General features: G+C 43.6%; 2 protein-coding genes across 9 annotated transcripts in view; both read right to left on the bottom strand.

Annotated features, from left to right (window-relative positions):
* The window catches only part of LOC109471795 (constitutive coactivator of PPAR-gamma-like protein 1), a 37,133-nt gene that overhangs the window by 2,964 nt on the left and 12,149 nt on the right, over window positions 1–22,020 (bottom strand). The window contains exons 4-21 of one of the 8 annotated variants that reach the window (XM_019771153.1): window positions 19,439–19,521; window positions 18,715–18,934; window positions 17,987–18,060; window positions 17,401–17,457; window positions 16,880–17,005; window positions 16,485–16,592; window positions 14,902–15,081; window positions 12,466–12,693; window positions 11,844–11,994; window positions 11,158–11,288; window positions 9,990–10,144; window positions 3,737–3,851; window positions 3,117–3,323; window positions 2,579–2,786; window positions 2,005–2,134; window positions 1,605–1,740; window positions 824–1,042; window positions 160–321 (exon numbers count right to left, since the gene is read on the bottom strand). In XM_019771153.1, coding sequence (XP_019626712.1) covers window positions 160–321; window positions 824–1,042; window positions 1,605–1,740; window positions 2,005–2,134; window positions 2,579–2,786; window positions 3,117–3,323; window positions 3,737–3,851; window positions 9,990–10,144; window positions 11,158–11,288; window positions 11,844–11,994; window positions 12,466–12,693; window positions 14,902–15,081; window positions 16,485–16,592; window positions 16,880–17,005; window positions 17,401–17,457; window positions 17,987–18,060; window positions 18,715–18,934; window positions 19,439–19,521 — 2,690 coding nt within the window. The remainder of the gene's footprint in view (window positions 1–159; window positions 322–823; window positions 1,043–1,604; window positions 1,741–2,004; window positions 2,135–2,578; window positions 2,787–3,116; window positions 3,324–3,736; window positions 3,852–9,989; window positions 10,145–11,157; window positions 11,289–11,843; window positions 11,995–12,465; window positions 12,694–14,901; window positions 15,082–16,484; window positions 16,593–16,879; window positions 17,006–17,400; window positions 17,458–17,986; window positions 18,061–18,714; window positions 18,935–19,438; window positions 19,522–22,020) is intronic. The other 7 variants (XM_019771159.1, XM_019771175.1, XM_019771183.1 and 4 more) reach the window with 7 other exon arrangements.
* Window positions 5,936–9,864, bottom strand: LOC109471839 (protein ALP1-like). The gene is made up of 3 exons (XM_019771222.1): window positions 8,973–9,864; window positions 8,548–8,653; window positions 5,936–8,302 (listed from the first exon to the last, which is right to left on the bottom strand). Exons 1-3 carry the CDS (start codon window positions 9,698–9,700, stop codon window positions 7,880–7,882), a joined length of 1,257 nt encoding a protein of 418 aa, XP_019626781.1. The 5' UTR covers window positions 9,701–9,864; the 3' UTR covers window positions 5,936–7,879.

The following is a 22,020-nucleotide window of genomic DNA, read 5'->3' as shown; positions in this document are numbered from 1 at the left end:
GTTTTTGTCCAGGAATGAGAGATCCACTACTCCTGTGATGTCACATGATGCAGATGACATGTAACTCAGTGTTTGTCCTGATATCAAAGAGAACCAGGAGACAAGCTGACTACAGCTCAAACTCTCTATAACTTATGACAACTGCAGTACCGAACCCACCTCCATGAGGTCCCCATTAGCGGTTTGTTCCACATCCTCCTCTTCTGTTGCAACATCTTTCCCCTCGCCTGACCCCAGCTGGGACACGGGGATGGCTCCGCCCCCCACCTCCGCATCACCCGTCTCCACGGTACAGCCACGCCCACGCCCTTTACTCTGCACCTGGAAATTACACAGTGTTTGTAAAAGAACTGTACCATCCTGTTTTTATATGAAATACATGTGATCAGTTATTCATTAGTGTCACATTTAGTTAAAAATTTGCCAGTCAAGATGCTGACGAATATGCTGATAACCTCTCTGTAAAGCATTCATTAAACTGGGAATACAACAAATGAAAACTGCTAATTGTACATAAACAATTGAGAGATAACAGCAATAAGATTGGCTGCTGATCGGCTAAGCATCGCAGTTGCAGTGCAGTAAAACAGTACAATGCGGCAGGAAGCCAGAATAATTAGGTCAAGCTTCAGTGAGGGACAACTGGAACAGTTGAATCATCAAAAATCAACCTGAAAGTTTCTCATTTCAACCTTTTCCCTGCTATCTAACTAATGCAAATTTGGTTCCAAAAGGCTACATCAGTAGGGAGAAGGTTAAAAGAGAAAGTTTTGATAGGAATGCCAGGACAGGCACCCTACAGATGGTTAGTGTCCTTCCTAACCTTGTTTCTAAGGGCCAGCGTGATCCCTGCTAACTGTGACGTGGCGTCCCCAGCCTCCCCCACTCCCCCGGGGCCCTGCCCCTGCCCCTGCTCCTGGGCCTTCCCCCCCTTGTTGTTGCCCTTCTTGTTTTTCTTGTTCTTCTTGTTCCTGTACTGCTGGCCGGGGAGGGGGTAGGTCCCCATGTAGTAAGGAGTGGCCTGGCTGTAGTCATAGTACATCTGCAGTGGCAGGAGGGAGAGAGAAAGGCTTGTTCAGGTCAAGTAAGTGCAAAAGGCAAGAAAAAGGCATTTTGAACGTTGATGGTGCAATAAAAGATGCAAAGCTTACAAAAAGCAAAGGTGAGAGATAGCAGTTTGGAAACAAAAACATAAAGTACATGTTTTATGTATGTAAGTGTACCCAGCAACTTCCATCTTGTGTTGGGATGTAGTCATTGACAGTTTTTAGACACTGTTTCAGCCATTAGACTTAATTATACGAGAATCATTAAAACCTTTGGTTTTCTTGGGCACTTCAAGACCCTTTTTGGGCACTTTGACCCTGCATTCCCTTTTTCATAAGGCATAATCAGGCCTTTTAAGTCTTTGGAGTATGTAGGTACTCGCTCACCAAAATCAATGTATTTCAAACCTCCCGATTTAATGCCACTCATAATCAGCAATTTTACGTAATTTGAAATTTGCAGTGAAAATTTTGCCCCATGCAGAGCCCCATCTCTAACCATGGATACTCCATGCTGGGTACACGCGAGTGTTGACAGGTGTAACAGTGCAGACTGACCCCCGGGTCCTGGATGCCCCACGCGGCCGCTGACCTCGCCCCATGATACATGGGGTGCATTGCACCTCGCCCTCGCATTGCCATCCCGCCTCGCGCCATGCCCCGGCCCCGCGGCGGGATCTGGTAACTCACACCCCTGCAGGCGGGAGAAAACATTACAACAGTTGGTGTCAAAATCTCTCAAACAAAATCACTTCTGGTACAGACAAAAATGCAAAACCAAGATAAAATCAATTGAAGTCAAAGTTTATTGCGCAACAATTGTAACAGGTTCAATGTAAGGTAAAGTGTATAAGTCTACTAACTGCTTCCGAACTTCAGCCAACCTAATTGGTTGGTTGGTGGTCAGGGGAAAGCTGAGGACAGTTCTGAATGTACGCACACACCATACCATACTTACTTCCTGTACCCCCCCACGGAGGTGACCTGAGGAGGTTGGTAGTTCCCCACCCCGGAGGGGTTGCCGGCCCACTCCCCCACGGGGATCCCTGCAATCTGCAGCTTCCCTCCCCTCCCACTCACCGGCTTACCTACAAGGGAACAGACATGCAAGGTGTTTAGACTGTAGTAGATCGACACATGTAAGAGCACTGTGATGAGTTTCAGACTAGGCAAGTTTAATAGTCTAGGAGGAAAGTCTCAGTAGAAGAGGCATAGAAGATATGTAGCCTGCCCTAAACACAATTAGCCCATTAACATAGAATGATAGCTTGATGTCTCTGTAAAGTATGCTGGATTCTGGACATGTTCTAAGTATGGTCTACCACCTTTCCCCTCATACATGCACAGTTTAAACAGTGAATCTCTGAGCCCAGTCTGGCTGTATGTGTGAACTACATGTACCACTGCACTGCACCACTACCACTGCACTCCACCACTACCACTGCAATACACCACTACCATCTTACTGCACCACTACCACCTCACTCCACCACTATCACACACACAGACAGAAGTCCCAGAGGGTGCCTCACCGAGGTTGTTGACCTTACCGGCCAGGCCTCTGCCCCTGCCAGGGAGCGGTCCCAGTCCTGCTGGCCTGAGGTTGGGCGGGGGGAGCAGCCCGCCGTAGCCGCCCATCCCCATGGGCCCCATGCGAGGCAGCGGCATGCGCGCCCAGTCGTTGGTCAGGCCCTCCAGGATGCTCTGTCGCATCCGCTCCACCTTAGCAACCTGGTCCATCTGGAACATACACACACACAGATGTAAGTCTTACTGTTCAACAAGTTCAACAAAGGTATGATTCCAGAATCCTATATTAATCATCATTCAGTCAGGTCTTTAACAAGTTAGGTTCCATCTGGAACAATCAGTACAATATGAGCCTCACTCTTGGTAATACTGCCCGGTGGTCTAAATATGGAAATATGGAAGTTGGCACAGTTAGCTACAAATCGCCCGAGTGGAGCCCTGACAAACCCCCGTCATCATCCTTGCAGAAGAATAGTATGAAATTTATGTAACACTAACAGAGGCCCTAATAAAGCAAACAAACATGCTCCTCCCCCTCACCTGTCCATCACATAGTTCCCTGAGTGGCTTGTTGGCGCTGGACTTCAGTAGTTTGGTGTGGAACAGTTTCCCGTCGAAGAACAGCCAGGGGCACGTCAGCTCCCACACCACGGGCGCGCCGCACGCCTCGTTAGCAAACATGGCGGTCTCCACGCCGCGCATGAACAGGGCGGCGATCTGGACACCCCGGGTCGTAACCATGGGAACCTGGGGCAAAGGTCAGACTGTTACGTATCCATAACACCACGCATACAAAATATGCATTGCAAATGTATCAAAGTGAGACCTCTGTGAACTTCTGTACACTTAAAGAATTAACGAGGCCCATGGGCCAAAACTGGTCATGACTGGCTGAATAGAAGTTCTGAACAGGAACTATGTGGCTCCAGATGTCTTAGTGAGGAACAACTGCTGTGTGCTGTATGTTAACGCTGGTCACCTGAGTGATTACTAATGCATCCACTCTACTTTATACCACACATAAAGTATGTTATCACCACTATACAAACTACAAAATCACTAACATGTGATTCAAAGCAAAGGTTTTCCCAAACAGGAGATTCACAAATAAGACAGAATAAGTGTTAAAAAAGATCAACAGTACGACGGCTGTGTCTAACCTGCATGGCCTCCAGGGCCTGAGGGTTGGCCAGTCTGGGGTCCACACTCTGGGCCAGGAACGCGTCTAGCTCATGCCGACGCAACAGGGGACGGCCTGGCCACTGTAACATGTACCTGTGGAGACAACACAATTACACCCGGTTTACACGACGACAAAATCCGTGCGTACGAAAATTGCGTACGCAAATTTCGTACGAAAATTGCGTACGCAAAGGTTTTCCCTCCGTGTAAACGGGTCCCAATTTGCGTACGCAAGTTTCAGAGGTGGCGTACGATCGCCCAGCGGGGAGTTTTTATGACTTTCCGGGCCTCCGGGCGTCGTGTAAACAGAACTGATCGTACGCACGCACTTCCCTGATGCAGAAGGTCAGGGGTCATATGCAAATTCCCTATCTTTTTTCCCGCGTCTTCCAAACCACGCCGTGTTTACATTCGCCTTCTCGTTTACCTACCAGTTTATCTCCCCGCGTTCTCGCTTTATCTGTTGTATTTTGTTAACATTTGATTGTTTGGCTATTGGATATCGCGTTCACTGGCCATGGAGGAGCGCAATAGCGCGAACTGGAGCAGCGAGGAGACTCGCTGCTTGATCGGTCTGTGGAACAACGACCGAGTCAAAAACAAAATGGAGACGTCAAGGAGAAAGGAGGCGTACGAGGAAATTGCGCGAGGGATGAGGGAACAGGGGTATAACAGGACGCTGAAACAGGTGAAGAAGAAAATCAGCGACCTGAAGTACGCCTACCGTAGGCATAAGGACAACAATAACCGAAGTGGGAGGGGGAGAAGTAACTGGGAGTTTTTCGATCTCCTTGACGGCTTCTTGGGGGACCGCCATGCCACCGAACCGGCTCACTTGGTGGAAACTGTGATTGAGAACGAAGGTACGTGTATATCTGAAACTTGAAGAATAGTTTTCTCAATTTCATAATTTACTATCGAGACGATACTATTCTTTTTTTTTGGGGGGGGGGGGCTGTAATGTTGTCGAATTTCCTGCCCTAAATAGTATGCATGTGGTACATAATCTACAACATTTATGTGGAGAGAAAGAGAGTGATAACATTATTGTACCATTCTGTCCCATAGGTCCAGTGACAGGTCAATGGTTAAAAAAAAATAAAATGCAATGAATGTCAATGAATTATGAATATGATATGTAACAGTGTAGAATTATCTTCCATTGATATGCATATCATGTTTGTCATCCTCCTATTTTTTTTAATTTTAGATGAGGATGATGGTGAGGAGGAGGATGTCGATGCTAGTGGTGATGAAGAAATTGAGGTAGAACTAGAAGCTCGTGGACCGACCCCACCGCCAGGTGAAGAAGATGCGATGACTGGGGACCTTTCTTTGCCATCAGGTGAGTGTGTCTTTGGTCACAAACTATTTTTACACTTATAAAGTAGGCAACAAGTAATTTTAAACTTTCACTCCCCCCCCTCCCTCTCTCTCTTATTTATATAGTTGTTAACTTGTTATAGATCTCGGGTGAAACTTCACCTACTTTCCAAACTCTACTTTTAATGAAATTCTAAACAAGATGAATTCATGCCTGTTGATATACTAGTACTTCATTTGACAGGATGAGAGTTTACAGCCAAATGTCTAAGTCATATGTTTAGCAAATTGTCATCTGAAACATTTACTAATTCTGATGTTTGTTATTTCTTGTTACAGACACTTCAGACACATCTGGCAAAGGAAATGGTAGGTCTATAAATACATGTAGCTGTTTTGTAAAAGTAGTCTTGAAACTAAAAAAAGTACATTTTGCACTGCATTGATTACAGGACCCATAGTAATTTTGCCCAACAGTAGGTTACATTTAGCTGTGTATGTTTATCTTCTTATGTTGATTGCTTTCCAGGTAATACAGACAGCAGCATGGGAGAGGGTGAGGAGGAGAAGAAGAAGAAGGAAGAGGAGAAGAAGAAAGAAGAGGAGAAGAAGAAAGAAGAGAAGAAGAAAGAAGAAGAGAAGAAGAAAAAGGAGGAGGAGCGGAAGAGGAAGTTGAATGGTAAGTTTTGAGATAAATTGTTTGTCAAGGATTACAGCATTATCGATAACAATCTGTAGAGCACATGGTAGATTGAAAGAAGGCAATTCATGTTGTAATAGTATTACAAAATGACTTGCCTTCTTTAACTAATACTATATTCGTTCTTTCTTACTCATCATGTAGGAGTCAGGACAACAAACAAAGACAAAAGGAAAAAGACCAGGCTGGAATCAGCAATGTCAGAGCTTGGCAAGACCATGGCATCACTGCAGGATGGCAACAGAAAAGAGGAGTCGGAAGCGGAGAAGACTAGAGCAGCGCACGAACTGAAAATATTAAAACTACAACAGGAACATGAACTAAAAATGATGGGGCAGTTCATGACTGCTATGGCCAATTTCTTTGGCAACGTCCCAAGGTATCCTGCTCCTAACCCCACCCCTACCTTCCAGGCACCTGAAAACACCAGACCTCACCTGAATGTGCAGCCGCAGTTCACAAACACACTTCATTTCCCTACCGCCAGTACCTCTCGTGGACCTCCCCCACCTCTCCACTACCCAACACCCCTTTACAACAGTAACATCTCCATGCAGCAGGGACGCTACACACAACTGCAACAGCCTTCCACCCCTCTCAACCACCCCAACATTTCTCAGATACCCAGCACCAGCATCCACTCCACTCATGGGTCCCGCACCAGCAGCCCCATCCCCTCCACTCATGGGTCCCGCAGCAGCACGCCCATCCAGTCCACTCATGGGTCCCGCACCAGCACGCCCATCCCCCCCATTCCTGGGCCACGCACCAGCACGCCCATCCCCCCCATTCCTGGGCCACGCACCAGCACCCCCATCCCCTCCACTCTGAGCAACTCAGAACAGCAGTGGCCAGAGTCCCATCTGGAGGAGGATAAGCCGACTTACTTTGCCCTGTGAGGTTGTTTCTCATGCCAGGTATTTTAATCCAGAGACTTGTGTGAAGACTTCTCAGAAAAGATGCTAAGACTTGTCTGAAGACTTCTCAGGAAAGATGCTAAGACTTGTATGAATACTTCTCAGGAAAGATGCTAAGACTTGTCTGAAGACTTCTCAGGAAAGAACATACCTACCTATCCTCTCCTTCATTATTTTCTTTTTTAACACATATCTAAACTTTGATAAGATTGTTTTTTTAGATCTGTAGAAGTTGTTTTAAGAACACAGAAGTTGTTTTCCAGTTTGAAATAGATACTTGTTTCAAGTAGAGAGATGTTTCAAGTAGATGGTAGTTGTTTCAAGTAGATGGTAGTTGTTTCAAGTAGATGGTAGTTGTTTCAAGTAGATGGTAGTTGTTTCAAGTAGATGGTAGTTGTTTCAAGTTCAGGTAAACTACCATAAGTATTGCTAGGATATGCCATGTATCTTGCCATGCAGATATTTGTGCCAAAGATTTGTGTTTTAGAACTTTTTGGTGCTATGGGTGAAACGTACTCTTTACTGTTGCAATAATGTTTTTTTTTGCAAATGCAATCATTACTTCTATGCCACTGTAACATATCAGTCTACAATAAACTTGATATACATGTTTCTTACTTGGAGAAAATAAAACACAGTGTTACTGCTGCACAGATGTTTACTCGTGAAATATATCAAAGCATTAGATTTTTTCACCTTGTTTCTACAACAGAATTACATTATGGCAAGTACATGTACAAAGCAAATCACATCTCAAAGTATACTAGTAATCCATTCACATATTGTACCTGCCACTACTATTTTTCATTACAAACTGTTTGTTCAAAATAAAGGCACAGATGTTGTGAAATAAATCAAAGCACTAGATTTTTTCACATTGTTCAACAACAGACTACACTACTACCAATCATTTTTCATTACAAACTGTTTGTTCAAAATAAAGGCACAGATGTTGTGAAATAAATCAAAGCACTAGATTTTTTCACATTGTTCAACAACAGACTACACTACTACCAATCATTTTTCATTACAAACTGTTTGTTCAAAATATAGGCACAGATGTTGTGAAATAAATCAAAGCACTAGATTTTTTCACATTGTTCAACAACAGACTACACTACTACCAATCATTTTTCATTACAAACTGTTTGTTCATAATGTAGGCACAGATGTTTACCAAATCACAAGTCCTCAGCAGCAAACAGGTCGGCTAGGGCATCCCTTACAGCATGGGTGCGTGCCTCTCCATGCACAACAGGGGCCTGAGGCACTTCTTCGTCAGGCATAAACCATGCCTGATCGAACTCTTCCCTGTTCATCTCTAAGATATTGTGCAGCACACAGCATGCAGATACAATATTTGGAACCTTGCTAATGTCCACATCAAGACTTTTTGCAAGACACCTCCAGCGGCCTTTCAGGCGCCCGAAGGCGCACTCCACCGTCATCCTTGCACTGCTCAGTCGGAAGTTGAAGTTAGTCTTCCTTCTGCTGAGGTGGCCGTTGTCAGCATACCCCTTCATCAACCAGGGCAGCAAGGGGTATGCCGGATCACCCAGGATCATGACCGGCACCGGCACGCCATTGATGACTCGTGTCATCTCCTACATGAGATAATGCAAAAATTGCAATGGAACAGTGAGAAAGGTAGTGAAAACTTCAAAAGGAGCAAACATGCACAGTCGATCAATCGTGGAAATCATACTGTACAACATATCTTAATTCCAACAATAAACATCTCCACATGTCATAATGTAAATGTTTGCATGCCCAGCCAGCAAAAGCAATGTCTTGTACAAAACATACATGTATATAATTCCTGGTTTCAGAATAAGTAATTGAATTTTACCGGGGGGAATAAGGTTCCTCTCTCAGCACACCTGTATGGAAGGGAGTTCCTCAGGATTCTGGCATCATGTACACAGCCTGGCCATCCCACATTTATGTCAGTGAATCTAGTATGAGGGAAAGAATAAAAGTTGCCAAAATCATTGAAGCTGATACATGGTAAGTTTGTACTAGACATGAAGGTAAGCTATAATAATGTAACATCATAGATTTATATGCTAAGATGTTCAACTTGACTTGGAAACTTAACATAACACACAACAATGCAATATCTTCACACATGTTCTGGGTTATGACACATTTACATGTACTTCCCTCAGTAATAAGGAGAGACCAGTTTCTTATGTAAGGGAAAGTATATATATATAGATACATACAAACATACATACATATACGTATATATATACACACACACACAAAACTCACCGATAGCAGAAGTCTACAACAGCTTGCAGAACTACAGAATGGTACCCCTTCCTGTTGAAGTAGTCCGTGTGCCCTTCTGAAGGTGCCTTAACTTCAATATGTGTACCGTCCACCGCTCCTGCACACTGGGGGAAGGCCCACCTCTGTTCGTAACCGTTAACTGTTTGCCGGAGTGCTTCTCCCTTCGGCCACGATATGTATCGCGGCAAAAGGGTCTCTACTACGACCTGACAGAAGTCATGGACCAGATTACACACAGACGCCGTACTGAGGCCGAAAAGGTCTGCAACCGTTCTGAAAAGATCTCCTGACGCCAACCAGTATATGGCCACTGCTACCCGTTTTCTCACCGGTATCGGCGTTCTCAGTCTGGTGGTTGTGCGCACAAGCCGCGGCTCCAGCTCGTCGCAGATCCGCAGAAATGTAGCCCGTGTCATTCTGAACCGTCTGTACCACTCCTTGTCATCGAAAGCGGGATGGAAGACGACGGTATCCCACCATGCTGTAGTCCTCGTCTCGTCACGATCCCTGACTGCCCGATCAACCTGCCCAGCTTGGGCAATAGCGATGGCTGCAAAGACGGCTGCACGTTGAATCTCGTGGTAACGGTCCCTTCGACGCCCAATCCTTCTTCTGCCCAGTGCCCGGCGCCGCATGTACATTCGCATAACGAAGAAAAAGAACATCTGTCGCATGAAGAACAGGAAAAGAGCCTGTTCTCCCGCCATTTTGGAAATGGCGCGCCGGGTATGTCAAAGGTCGCGGCGGGTCAATATGGGGTCACGATGGTGTACCGGCGCAGCGGGCGTCCCCAGCGGTCGCGCTCGCTGTGTGTAAACAGGAACGAACGTACGCTCGCGTGCGTACGCAATTTTCGTACGCACGGATTTTGTCGTCGTGTAAACCGGGTGAAATTCCCAATTATGCTTCTTATGATGCAGCAGGCACAAGAGCTTTAGAAACGTAGATGGGCATAGCCATATAAACCAAAAGGCATGGGAAGGATTTTGAACCCACCTGAGCACACAGCACAGCACCAGTAGATGGTGTGGGACATAGAGAGGCTTGAGCATGGCCGGGGTGTCTGCCAGCATGCAGGACAGGAAGGCACGCAGACGCCGGTTCTTATCCTCTACCTCCTGCCCAAACCACAGCTGTTTCACCTTAGGGACCTGGCAACCAGAAAAACAAGGTCCACCGGGACGTTTCATCTCGTGTTCTGTCAAACACTTATATACATATCACTAACATATATATAGTAAGAATAAATTCTCCATTCAAACACACCACTGCAACACATGCAACAGGTAAAGCAAAAGGTAGCTGAATATTAGAGGCTTTTGAGATGTAGTAAAGATGTGAACCAGCTTGTAGATATCTATGAAAACATCACTAGTGTAAGGAACATAGTTATCCCATTCTTACTTTACATTGTCACCTTACCAAGGTATGTCATGCCTTCATAAAGACTGGGAATGTGGATATTTAGCAGTCTTGACTGAATATCAACTCTCTCAGTCCAAGAGGTTCTGACATTCAGAGGGCCAGGGGTTCAAAGCAGTTCAAAGCAAAATGCACCATTACAGTATTACAAGCAAAAGACTGTGAAAACCAGCTAGCATGCTTGGGCCTCAAAATACATATCTGGGCCAACCAGGATTGGAGTGAGGATTGAACCATTTGTAACAGATATCATCTACCACTGAAGTTTCTTTAGACTTCTTTAGACTGGTGTCAAAGGTAACTTTTAAATTGGAACATTCTTCTGCACCATTACCAAGGAAATGATTTCAATGCTCACAATGAGAAGGTTCAGACTTCAGGGTTCCAATCTGCAAGGTCAAATGTGAAGACCCCTGACCTACAAAACAATTCTTGCCTAGACCATGCTTAATACATGCCTAGATGTGTTTTGTTTCTGTCTCAGGGGCCTTTGCCTTACAGTGCATTACAGTTGACCCCCCCCCCTCCCCTCACTGCACTTGCCACAACCATGAAGATTTGTCCATTTTCCTCAGACTGTGAAGACAAAGTGAATTACTGTATTATGCTCAGCAGGTCGTCTGTGTATTTGCTTGTATTCTAAGGCCCGAGCAACAGTGTGGGGGAATAGCATTCAATGGCGAAATAAAAATAAAAAGGAAGAAAAGCACCCCAGCACACGTATGAAACTGAAAATGTTTACATCAGTTCGGAAGACGTACGGCCCTCGGCTGACCTTCCAGTCCAGAGGCAGAGCCTCCACCAGCTCAGGTTTCTGTATGGACCGTCCCTTCTGTACACACCACTCCTTCACTATCACCTGTCGTCTGGGGGCTGTGGACACATACAGAACTGTCAACATTCTACTGCTGACTAACCTGGTTACCAGGGTTCTAGCCAGCGCCCTTCTTTCCATCATTTGACAAAATTTTGTTGCTCAAGACACACAAAAATCAGTGTGCAAGGATATGGCAAGAGATGTCATTAAACTAAGTTTAGTCTACCAGCAAAATTTACCCAGTTTAGACTAATGCAAACAGACATTAGCCTTTACAAAAGTAACCACAATGAAGCATCAAAATTATTCAAAACTTTCATCCACAATTATTCTATAACATTCATTCAATTCAAACAAGCCAGTGCTGGAAAACATGAAACCAAACATGTTCTTCTTTCAAGGCTCTACTTTCCACTCAGGAATTTTGACTCCAAAATTTCTGAACTCTTAACTTTTACTTACAAATTTTGGTAAGAAAAAAATTTTAGTCACAAAAGAACTTTGTTAGTGATGAACTTTTGACCAAAACTTGATGTCATGTTGCTGAACGAAACCAAAAACAAAAAAAATAACAGAATGAAACAACAAGACATCCATGCCAGCTCTTTTACCCTGCTCCTTTCCCTTCTTTTTCTTGCCTTGGTGTGCCACGTTGAAGAGGATGCCGTATGTCAGCTGGCGGGCGGGGCGCCACAGCTCCGCGGCAGACGGAAGGTCCTTCATGGCCTCGTCCTCCAGGGTCAGGTCAATCTTGATCTCTCCCTGTGGAGATAGACGGTAGACTTGTTGTTTTGTCATCCTCACCTGAGGCAAAGCATGGTGCTTTTTCACATAGCTAAAACTAAAAGAGCAATGTGTCTTTGCTACAGCTCCTGTTTATAGCCAATCACACTGGGTAACCCCTTGCTCTTCACAACAAGTGTGGGCTCCTTTACATGCAAAGGTTTGGGCTTGAGGCTTATGCTTGAAGCTCCCATATACACATTCATATAACACATGTATATATGGTGACCAGCCCTTCTCAAACTCTGTCCTGTCACTTGCTACATAATGTTACCCGACACCACAGGTTGTCTGCTACACCAGTTAGCATGGTGACAGCCATCTGCTCCAGGTTACTGATCTTATTTGTTGGGAGAGGAAGGAAAGGAGCAAAAACAACATGTTTAATACCTTCCATAGACATAACACCTCATTCCCTGTAGGTAGTAAACAGTCGCCCCCACTCCCCACCTGTGTGATGATCTGATAGATCCATGGGTTCATGAGACCCAGCTTGTGTCTGTACTGCGCGGTCCGCAGCACGCTGGGTGAGATGGTGGGCAGTTTGGGGATGGTGACGTCCAGGTACGGGCGCACCGGTGTGGACATGAGCGACGGGATGCCCGCTGTCGGGTCCTTCGTCTCCGGTGTCGGGTTGGCGCTGGAACTGGTGGTACTGGTGGTGTCAGAGGTCGAGGCCTGCAAAAAAACACATCTATTGTACAAGAGTAGCCAGGTTCTCAGTACCTGCTGACTGCCTAACTGTACAGTTTAGGCCATACAAATTTGATTTGTTGGTTCTTGGATTATTTTGCAGAAAGTCAATAAAGTGGGTAGGCAAAAGGCACACTACTGATGGAAAGACTGTCGCAAGTAAGAATGCATGGACTTTCTTCAACCATTCAGTACCAAAATTTGAACATTTTGGGGTTGAGAACCTGACTTGAATAAAATGTACATTTTTTTCCCATGATTTTTATGACTTCCATGATCTGCCCGATTTCCAGACCTGGTCCCTTAAGACAATGTTTTAAGGCAAAAGAGAAATGGTGAGTTAGTGGATACACACATGGTATTAGTTTCACATATTAACTCACTGTCTCCCTTATAATTACATGACTGGTTACTACTACGTATACATGGGGTTATGGATACGTAACTCAATCTGAATGGATATGAACAGTGAAAGTGCATGTGAAGATTACTATTAATTATACTACAATGACTGTCACCACACAACGAAGGATAGGTGCAGAGGGGAAGGGTCTAAAACTACCTCCGTCAACAATGGGATGATCCAAACATCATGCATGGAGCAACACAAACAAACAAACAAACAAACACAACCAACACGGCGGTCGGTTGCTAGGCTAAAAGTCGCATTACTATGGAGGTATCGGGTTACAGAACGTGTTCGAACGTGGCCGCGCGGGAGTCCCAGGCCGGCCGGGGCGAACGGGTAAATTGAAAATAAACAAAAGTAATTGGAGAGTAAATACTCGTCAAAATAAAATAGTAATAAGTGATTTTGTTTACCTCAAATGTTATTCTTGCACTGCCTTTGCTCCACTTTGTGTACATTTGCTTCCAAATGAGATCAATTTCGGATTTCAAAAAGGGTTCACGAGAACCAAACAACTGATTTTAAGAGGCCCCAAAAATTAAAAATTAGGTTAGATTTTTGGATTTTTTGAAATATTACAGTAAATTTAAACTTTCTGTCTTAGGATTTTTTTATTTTTTAACTAAAACTCGACTTACAGTCAAAAGAAGAGCTAAAAACGCAGTGTTTTAACTTTGAATACCGATAATTCATAATCGCGGCCATATTTAAAAAATCCCTAAGACAGAAATCTGCGGAAATCGTTCCTCTTCCAAACAAGCCCTCAATGAGCTAATTTGAGCGATTTTTGGGAATGGTTAAAATACCATGTTTGCACGCGTGCTATGACACTTGGATATGGGGACCTGGATTTTTTAACAGCGTCAACAAGAATTCTGACCTTCAAGGTCACCCACGATGACGACAGTTGCTTTGTTACATGTTACATATCCACAATACAATCACGGCATAGATGTAATGTTTTGAAAACGGTTCATATTTGTGGAAAGGTGGATTTTTCCTGTTCCGTGGTTCCCAAGTAAAAAAGGGCTTGAAGTAGCCGGTTGTAGCGGCTTTACTGTAAATGACCGCGGGTAACCCCGGATCGAACGCCCGTTCTATTCGAATGACGTCATATCGAACAAGATTCGCGGGTTCGGGGGATTCGATCTCCATAGTAGCGGAGTGGGACTTTTGGGCCCAAATCTGACCATCGTGCAACAGGTTCAGATCACCAGCCAATGAAAAATAAGTGGAAGTTGAAAAGCCTACCCTCTTATGAACCAGCTATCCACCTCTGACATTATGTACAATGTGCTGTGGTTTGTACACATATAGCGTTGCAGACTGGATGAAAAGGTGAAAACTAAAGCATTGCAAAGCAAGCAGCACTATGGCATGGTCTCACAGTAATCCCACAACAACATCAGACGAATAAATTTGTCTGGGAAATTCTCAGTATAAAATAGTAACCAACTAGTGCTATTGTTTACTTCTTGGACACCCAGTCCTCTAGCCTACGTTGCTGAATGGCAGCAAAGAGCATGTTGGCAGAACGTACTGCACCGGCGCAAAATACAACACAGTCATCTAAGGATGGCATCCCACCTGTAGTTTTCAAATGTTGTGTCAGGAATGATATGTAGCATATCAAATTCTGATGCGACATTGACCAAACATCAACAAAAATTGTATTATAACACAGGCGCAGTACGTTCTGCTGACATGCTGCAGCACAGGACATGGGGGGTGTTTGTAACCCTGGACTGAACTACTCCACAGAGGGAGGGGGGAGCAGGTCTAACCTGGGAAGCAGGGCTGGCCATCCGTGTGACCATGGGGGGCCCTCCCTTACTATCCTCGGCGGCGGGGTCCCCTCCCCGGCGCAGGGCCTCCTCACGCTCACGCTCCTCTTCCTCCCGCGTGATCTTCTCCCACGCTACTTTGGGGCTGAAGCGCTCACTGGGGCTCATGTCGCCAGCAGCCTGCCACAACACACGAGCAGAGAATAAGGCTGGAGCATGCACCACTCAACACACGAGCACAGGTACTGTAAATAAGGCTGGAGCATGCACCGTATAACACAACACACAAGCACAACTACATAAGGCTGGAGCATGCACCGTATAACACAACACACAAGCACAACTACATAAGGCTGGAGCATGCACCGTATAACACAACACACGAGCACTGGTACATAAGGCTGGAGCATGCACCAAGCAGAGCTTGTACACCAATAATAGCTGTCATTCCTTTTAGACATACTGTAGTCTTGAATATTGAACTTCAACCTCAACTTCAAATGTTTTTGAATTTGAGCTTGAATTTGTTTGTAAAGGATCTGTTTTGCACGGATTAAGTCACGGTCCTTTGAGACTGACTGAGTCTTGCATGTTATTTCTTTGAGTCTTGACAGGACGTTTCTACCAGTCTTCTATACAATTTCATGAACATAACCTTTGTCACACTGAAATAGCCTTTTATAACCAATTCTCTATATGGTAAAGTGGTTAGGCTGCAGGGAGAAGGTTACAGGAAACTGGCCTACATGTAACTTTCAAAGTACATGTATGTAAGTACCAGTCAAATTTCAAAAGCGGAGTCATCGGGCTGTTTTGCAAAGGTCTAGAAGAACTATGTGTCACAAGCTGAAGTGTTGACAACAAAACTTCAAAAGATAAGATTCTATATCTTTTTTGTTTCAGAATGAATTGGACAATACAAGGTGTACAAACCCTGACCACACAGCACAAAGCATCTCATCTTGAGCAAACTTTTGCAATTGAATATCACAAATGGCAATCGCACCTCTGTTTTTCTAAAATAACCTGTGCCTTTTGATATGCTGACACTGCATAACAAGTAAGTCCCATGCACTTACTACCTAAACAGACCATACCAAGACAAGAATGCAACAAGACAAGTACAATCTGGTATTTGGATCTTTGGAGTTATACAAGCAAAGAGCTAACAGTACCAAAGTCACTCTGTTACTTTTTATCTATGCAAAAAAACAATCAGTGCTCACCAGAAGTCACACCAATGCTTATTTTCTAATCACAATTTAGCAAGCACTGAGAAGGTGGTAAGGGTATTCAACAACAAATAACAGTCTCATACAATATACAAATCCAATAGGTTATCTTACATCAGTCCTAATTTTGCTATCTTAGATGCTTCAGCAGTATCTTAACTTCTGGTTATCTTACATCAGTCCTTATTTTGCTATCTTAGATGCAGTATCTTAACTTTTTGAATTAAAAGACAAGTGTTTAGTATGAAAAAAGAGACAAATGCAGATGTTTCATCTTATTTGAGGACTTGGTCTAAACTTTGAGGAATTTTTGTTATTTTGACACAATCTCCACACCACACGAGCCTGTACCTTGTTTTCCTCGGAGGCTGTGGCGATGTTGGTCAGCTCCTGACTGCTGTCCAGGGTGGAGGTCTCACTGGAGCTGTCCTCGATCGTCTCTAATGTCATGTTCTGCATCTAAAACACAAACACACAGGTTCTCACACATAAAGAAAAGCTCATTCACAGTTCAAACTAGCACGTACTGTGCCTATGGAAAAACAGTTTTTGTTGGAAATTTGGTCAGGATTTGCATCAAGATTTTACCAGTTGCAGAAGATATCTGTTCCAACTTAACAATTCAAAAAGTGGCCCTTTCAACCTATTTTTTTCCTAACTCCAGAAGGAATCAAAACAATGACAAATGCATGAATGTTATTCATGTTGAACAACTGAAGACTTCAGAAGTAAGAATGATGTCCTACCTTTCTGTCCAGGTCGTCCTCCAGCTGAGCCTCTATCTCTGACCTGAGGGCGTTCTGCAGGTCCTCGTTGACCGTGTCCAGCTCCTTACTGACCACAATCTGCGGGTTACCCTGCTGGGCACTCTCCTAAGGTGGAAGGAAGACGAAATATGTATGCGTGTTATCTTGCATAATGTGACGTTCACAGAAGCGGTGGGTTGTTCATTCCCAGTCTAGTCATTGCAGTCTAGAATTTGAGTAAGTCCAATTTTTGTGTTGGAAAGTATAGTTTAAACTTCACAATACTATTACTTTGCCTCTAATGTCTGCTTTGATATCAACATACTAGACTAGAATATGGCACCTGAATAACCTTTGGACACTCATCCTATGTTTTAGATGTACTAAACATGTTAACATGCTACATGCAGTCAGTTTAAAAGTTAGTGGGTTTTCAGGCCTATCTAAGACTATCACACGAAAGATCTAAGACTTCTATGACAATATGAAATGTGTTACAGGTAAGTGAGCCGTAGCCTTACCATGACTTCGCTCACCACGATCTCAGGCATGGTGGCGTCTCTAGCACCAGCACACTCCTGCATGGTGCATGGAGTGTACAGTACAGTGTAGGGAGGCTCACAGAGGTCACAACTACTGCTCATTCAGCTAAACCCTTACACTTTGTAGACAAAATTAGTACTTTTAAGTTGTTAAAGTCACAAAAAACACTTTATCCATCTAAGAAATTGAACTTGCAATTACAATACTATAGGAACCGAGAACCATTGAGTTGAAGTTAGTCGTTAAGTGTTAAATTGGTGGCCACAATAAAAGGTTAGATTGTCATTCGAGACTACGGGTTTGAGGTTAAGGGCTAGGCTGTAGTACTGGGTCAGATTGAAGGTTAAGAGTTTGGGTGGTGGTAACAGTTCAGGATACAGATTTAGGACAGGATGTGGCAAGAGGTTTTGAAAATGGTAGATAAGTGATTGTGGTTGGAGGTTAATGGTGAAGATGGAGGCCAAAGGTTCCAGGGTTAGGACAATGCCCCAAAATGTGGAAGTTAGGTCTATGCAGTAAGGATTTGATTGAAACTTGAAGTTCAAGTCCTGACTGTGTGCTCACCTGCGGCTGCTGCTGAGGGGTGTGGTCAGTGTCTGCATCTGGCTCCTGATTGGTGGAGGGCTGGGGGTCCACAGCTGTGAGAATTAGCATCCAGTTAGCTCAACATTCTACATGTATCATGATTGAAAGTGTTACAAAGAGGGTCATCAAGTTCTAACAATTGACTTCATTAGCTGGCCTAATTTTGTTTTTTTTTCGCCTGACACTTCTAATCTCTGTGGTCTGATCTAATCACTGTTAGAAGACTAGAAGGGCAAATATGTATTCTATTTCATACTTTTTCATTGCAATAACAGCAATACATGGTGGAGCAAAACCTGCTGATGCCATGCTCACACACCATAAAACACATAATAATTAAATCAGGAATGAGTCATTCTCAGTCACTGATGAAAAATAGCAGATGGTGTGTAAAATGTCTCCTCACAGATTTATCCAGTAGCTCAATTTTGTATTGTGTAATGTTCTACCTGGATGGCTAACCTTCAATGACATTTACTGTGTGCAAATAGGTACATATATCAAAAGAATGTTTAGACCTTAGAACCGGTGGTGTAAGTTATATGTCAAACCTAACATGCTGATTTATTCATATGTACTTGTACGTAGGTTAATTCATTTGTATCCACTATGTTTGTTTGTATGTATGGTTGTTGAAGACCTTCCAAAAATCCTTGTACTTCTGTTATGTCAATAAAGATTGTCACATCTAGCCTCATCTAGCCTACCTTGCAGTATGGGCCAGTTCCCGTCCTTAGTCCCAGCCCTGTAGTACATCACAGACTCCTTAAACTTCTTCATCTTGTCGTCCTTGCGCGTCTCCGAGTGCTGGAACACGTCCTGCGCGACCTTGTCCAGGTCGTCCACGGAGGGAAGGTTCTTGACGTACTCGGCGACGGCCTTGATGACCACGTCACATGGCGGCAGCACCAGCTGGTGGGCTCGGACCTGGGTTTGATATAACAACAGCATTTTAACTAAATATGATCTGTTACCTTTGTGAAGAAGGTTATGTGTTAGGTACACCATATAAATGGGGTTAGTGATGTTATAACTTTGCGGTGTGGGACATGCTCTCTTCATGATATTTGGAAGGTAGGTTGGGGTTGGGACAACAAAGGTTAAGATGCCACTTTTCTTCTGGGTAACATTTTTCTTGTGTGGATTGCTTATTGTTTTGGCTAAGAGGTATTGAAACAAAGACAATGTTCAACAGTTGCCATACAATAATACTATGATAGTTATGGACACTGATTTATAAACATGCTGAATGCTACTCTTGAAATGATCAAGATAATTCACACACAGAAACTGAACGTTAGCTCTAATTAACAAATTGTGACAAATAGTTAGGGCAACCATCTTTGCCCAAAAAGTAACTTAAAAGAAAACATAGGAAAATCATCGTCGTGGTCACTTCCCTACATGGTAATTTCAGGTTGTCATGGTTACCTTGAGCCCTGCCAGTGGGTGTGTGGGACCCAGCAGTGCCCAGTGGAATGAAGCCAGGTCCTCATCAGGCAAGATGTGGTTACCTAGGAAACAACACGATGGAACAACAAAACTTTCAAAATCACATAAAGAACATCAATGACTACTACAAGAGAGTTTACACACTGACTCATCTAAGCAAACTGTAAAATTGTTTCTTTTCCATATTTACATTTCTTGTTAGAATAAAATTTTTTTGTCAGAATAAAATTTATTATCTTCTATGAAATTATTTTTCATTAAGATTATGCCTACTTTCAGGTTTCATCGTCATTTAAGCATATTGGATCTTTACTTTTTGACTTGTATGGTGCTTTGATTTTAGAATAAAAATGGTTGATGGAAAATTAAGAACAAAAACAGGAAAAGAATGAAATAATACAGAAAAGAAAGCTTTCGCTTTATCGTGAATCCATGGCCTGATTATAATGTGCCATGCATCTATATGTACACACCAATTTTGTCTCTGACTTTGCTGCTGAAATTAAATGCAGAGCAGCCACCTGGTCACAACACACCCTGCATTATTTATATAATCTCAACACCGCAGCATTCATCCAGCCACCTCCAGCTTACACTGTAATGCCACACTAGGCCCTTTACGAGCCGGGTGATCACGAAAGCACTGCCGCAGTTCACCTCCAAAAGACCTCCGCATCCCTGCGAGCATCCATAGCAACAAACGTACACTCAGCATCTCCATTTCCCAACAATCAGACGACTGGTTACACACAGGGAAGGTCTGGCATACCGTGTACATGTCATGGTTACCACGGCTCGACAGTCTCTCTAATTGCCATATTCAGTCTGCCTCAAAAGAATGTTTTTAGAAGAAACATATCCAAAAAAATGTCTATTTCAAAATCAGGACCAAAGAAACATCTATGTTCAAATTGGATTTTCTTCATCCTCTAGATTGCTTACCAGTCAAGTCTGTGTATGCAAAGTCTAGACCGTTGGTAACAGGCAAATGTTGTTTGAAGTTTGAATTTAAATCATCCAGAAGGGAAAACTTTCCCACAAAGATACGGCCGGCTTCCTATAGAAGTCAAAAAACAACATTCTTTAGTGGAGACTTGTCGGGCCACAATGGCTTGTGTAACAATCTATGTACTTACATCATGTTTTTCTTTTCTCAGAATAAGAAAGAGGGTTCATCATGTTTAAGGCAGTCAATGATCCACAAAAGATTATCTCGTCCTGTCTTGTCAACTCTGAAGACTTACAGACCACTTTCACTTTGCCAAAAAAAAAAAACCAATAAGCTTCCTTTAGGGGATACAGAATAATTGGGCTGAGGAACGAAGAGACTTTTTAGAAAGTGGAACATAGGATGTATATGTATCAATACAAAAATTGAAGAAGAAAGTCTACTATAGTGAATATTTGTGAATCAACCAACAACTGCTTTAATTTTAATATCCATTTCTCGTATCCATCCCAACAGTAACATTTGCTTCTGGTCAACCCCTGGGTTCCAGCTAGCTTTATTATCAATTAATGCCATAATTGACCGTGTAATTAGTATTGCACCTCTGGCTCTATGGTTTAATACACATATAAAAGAGTTGACATTCAGTTGGGCTGAAAAAGAAGTAGGTCTTTGCACCGTGAAAAATGTCAACAGGAACGAATATATTATACCTGTGGGCATATGAAAGCAATCTAGACAAGCAATATCACCAGCCTTCTCAAAAAAATTTAGAGTAGGTGGCTGATAAGAAAAAGTAGCAGGCGAGCCACGAAGTGGCTCGAAGCGAGCCGCGCAGCGGGGGGAGGGTACGGGAGGGGGGTGGCCCCCCGTCCCGGTTGGGGGGGGTCCGGGGGCCGTCCCCCGGGAGGAAATTGTAAAAATTAGACCCCCTAAACATCGTTTTTGGTACATTCTGAGCAGCTTTTATGGCAATCTTATGGTTCCAAAATTTACGGTTCGTGCACAAATAATTCCGGAAAAAGGCTGTATTAAAAAATTGTTTGCCACTCCGATCGTATTACGCGCGGTCCTTGTGCCCGGCTACAAAATGCGGGAAAATAAAAAAAAGCATATTTAAATGTCAATTTGATCGAAAACATAATCATTGGGATCTGAAAAAATGTCACAGGTTCGCTTTTTGGAAGTTTTGTTTCTGTTTTGACGGTTTAATTCTAGCGGGGTGCGCTCCATAAATGTCCGATAGAATTCACCCCGCGTCCCGGTACACTGACTTCCGGGTCCTTGAACAGGAATATTACGAGAAAAAGGCCAAAAAATCGGCGTAGAGAAATATATATCTTCCCGAAAATTCTTTAATTATGCATTTCTTTAATAGGATGTTGCTAAGTAGTCGTAGAAAAAACGTAGAGAAAGCAGCGTCGAGTGTCTCTCTTCTGCATCGACGAAGAAAAATTCTTCCCGCGCTGCCTGCTGCTGGCTATATCGCTTATCCAATCAGAACGCAGGTCATGTGAGGTGAACCTCGATCTCACCAATCAGAGCGTCGATCGCGCTGTGCTACTTACTTATTCATGACAAGATGGCGCCCGAAAGCTCCTGTTTTTGTACA

This window comes from Branchiostoma belcheri, unplaced genomic scaffold, assembly GCF_001625305.1.
Source record: "Branchiostoma belcheri isolate BF01 breed outbred unplaced genomic scaffold, Haploidv18h27 scaffold10, whole genome shotgun sequence".
In the NCBI taxonomy this organism is placed as follows: Eukaryota; Metazoa; Chordata; class Leptocardii; order Amphioxiformes; family Branchiostomatidae; genus Branchiostoma; species Branchiostoma belcheri.
This window is presented reverse-complemented; position numbering and strand designations above follow the sequence as displayed.

Bases quoted from the DNA above. Each gene is read 5' to 3' on its own strand.
- LOC109471839 (XM_019771222.1), bottom strand. From the start codon at position 9,700: ATGGCGGGAGAACAGGCTCTTTTCCTGTTCTTCATGCGACAGATGTTC. The intron at 8,654-8,972 runs GTGAGTTTTGTG...CCCTCATACTAG, and splicing joins GTTGTAGACTTCTGCTATCG to ATTCACTGACATAAATGTGG. The intron at 8,303-8,547 runs GTAAAATTCAAT...TATCTCATGTAG, and splicing joins GAGGAACCTTATTCCCCCCG to GAGATGACACGAGTCATCAA.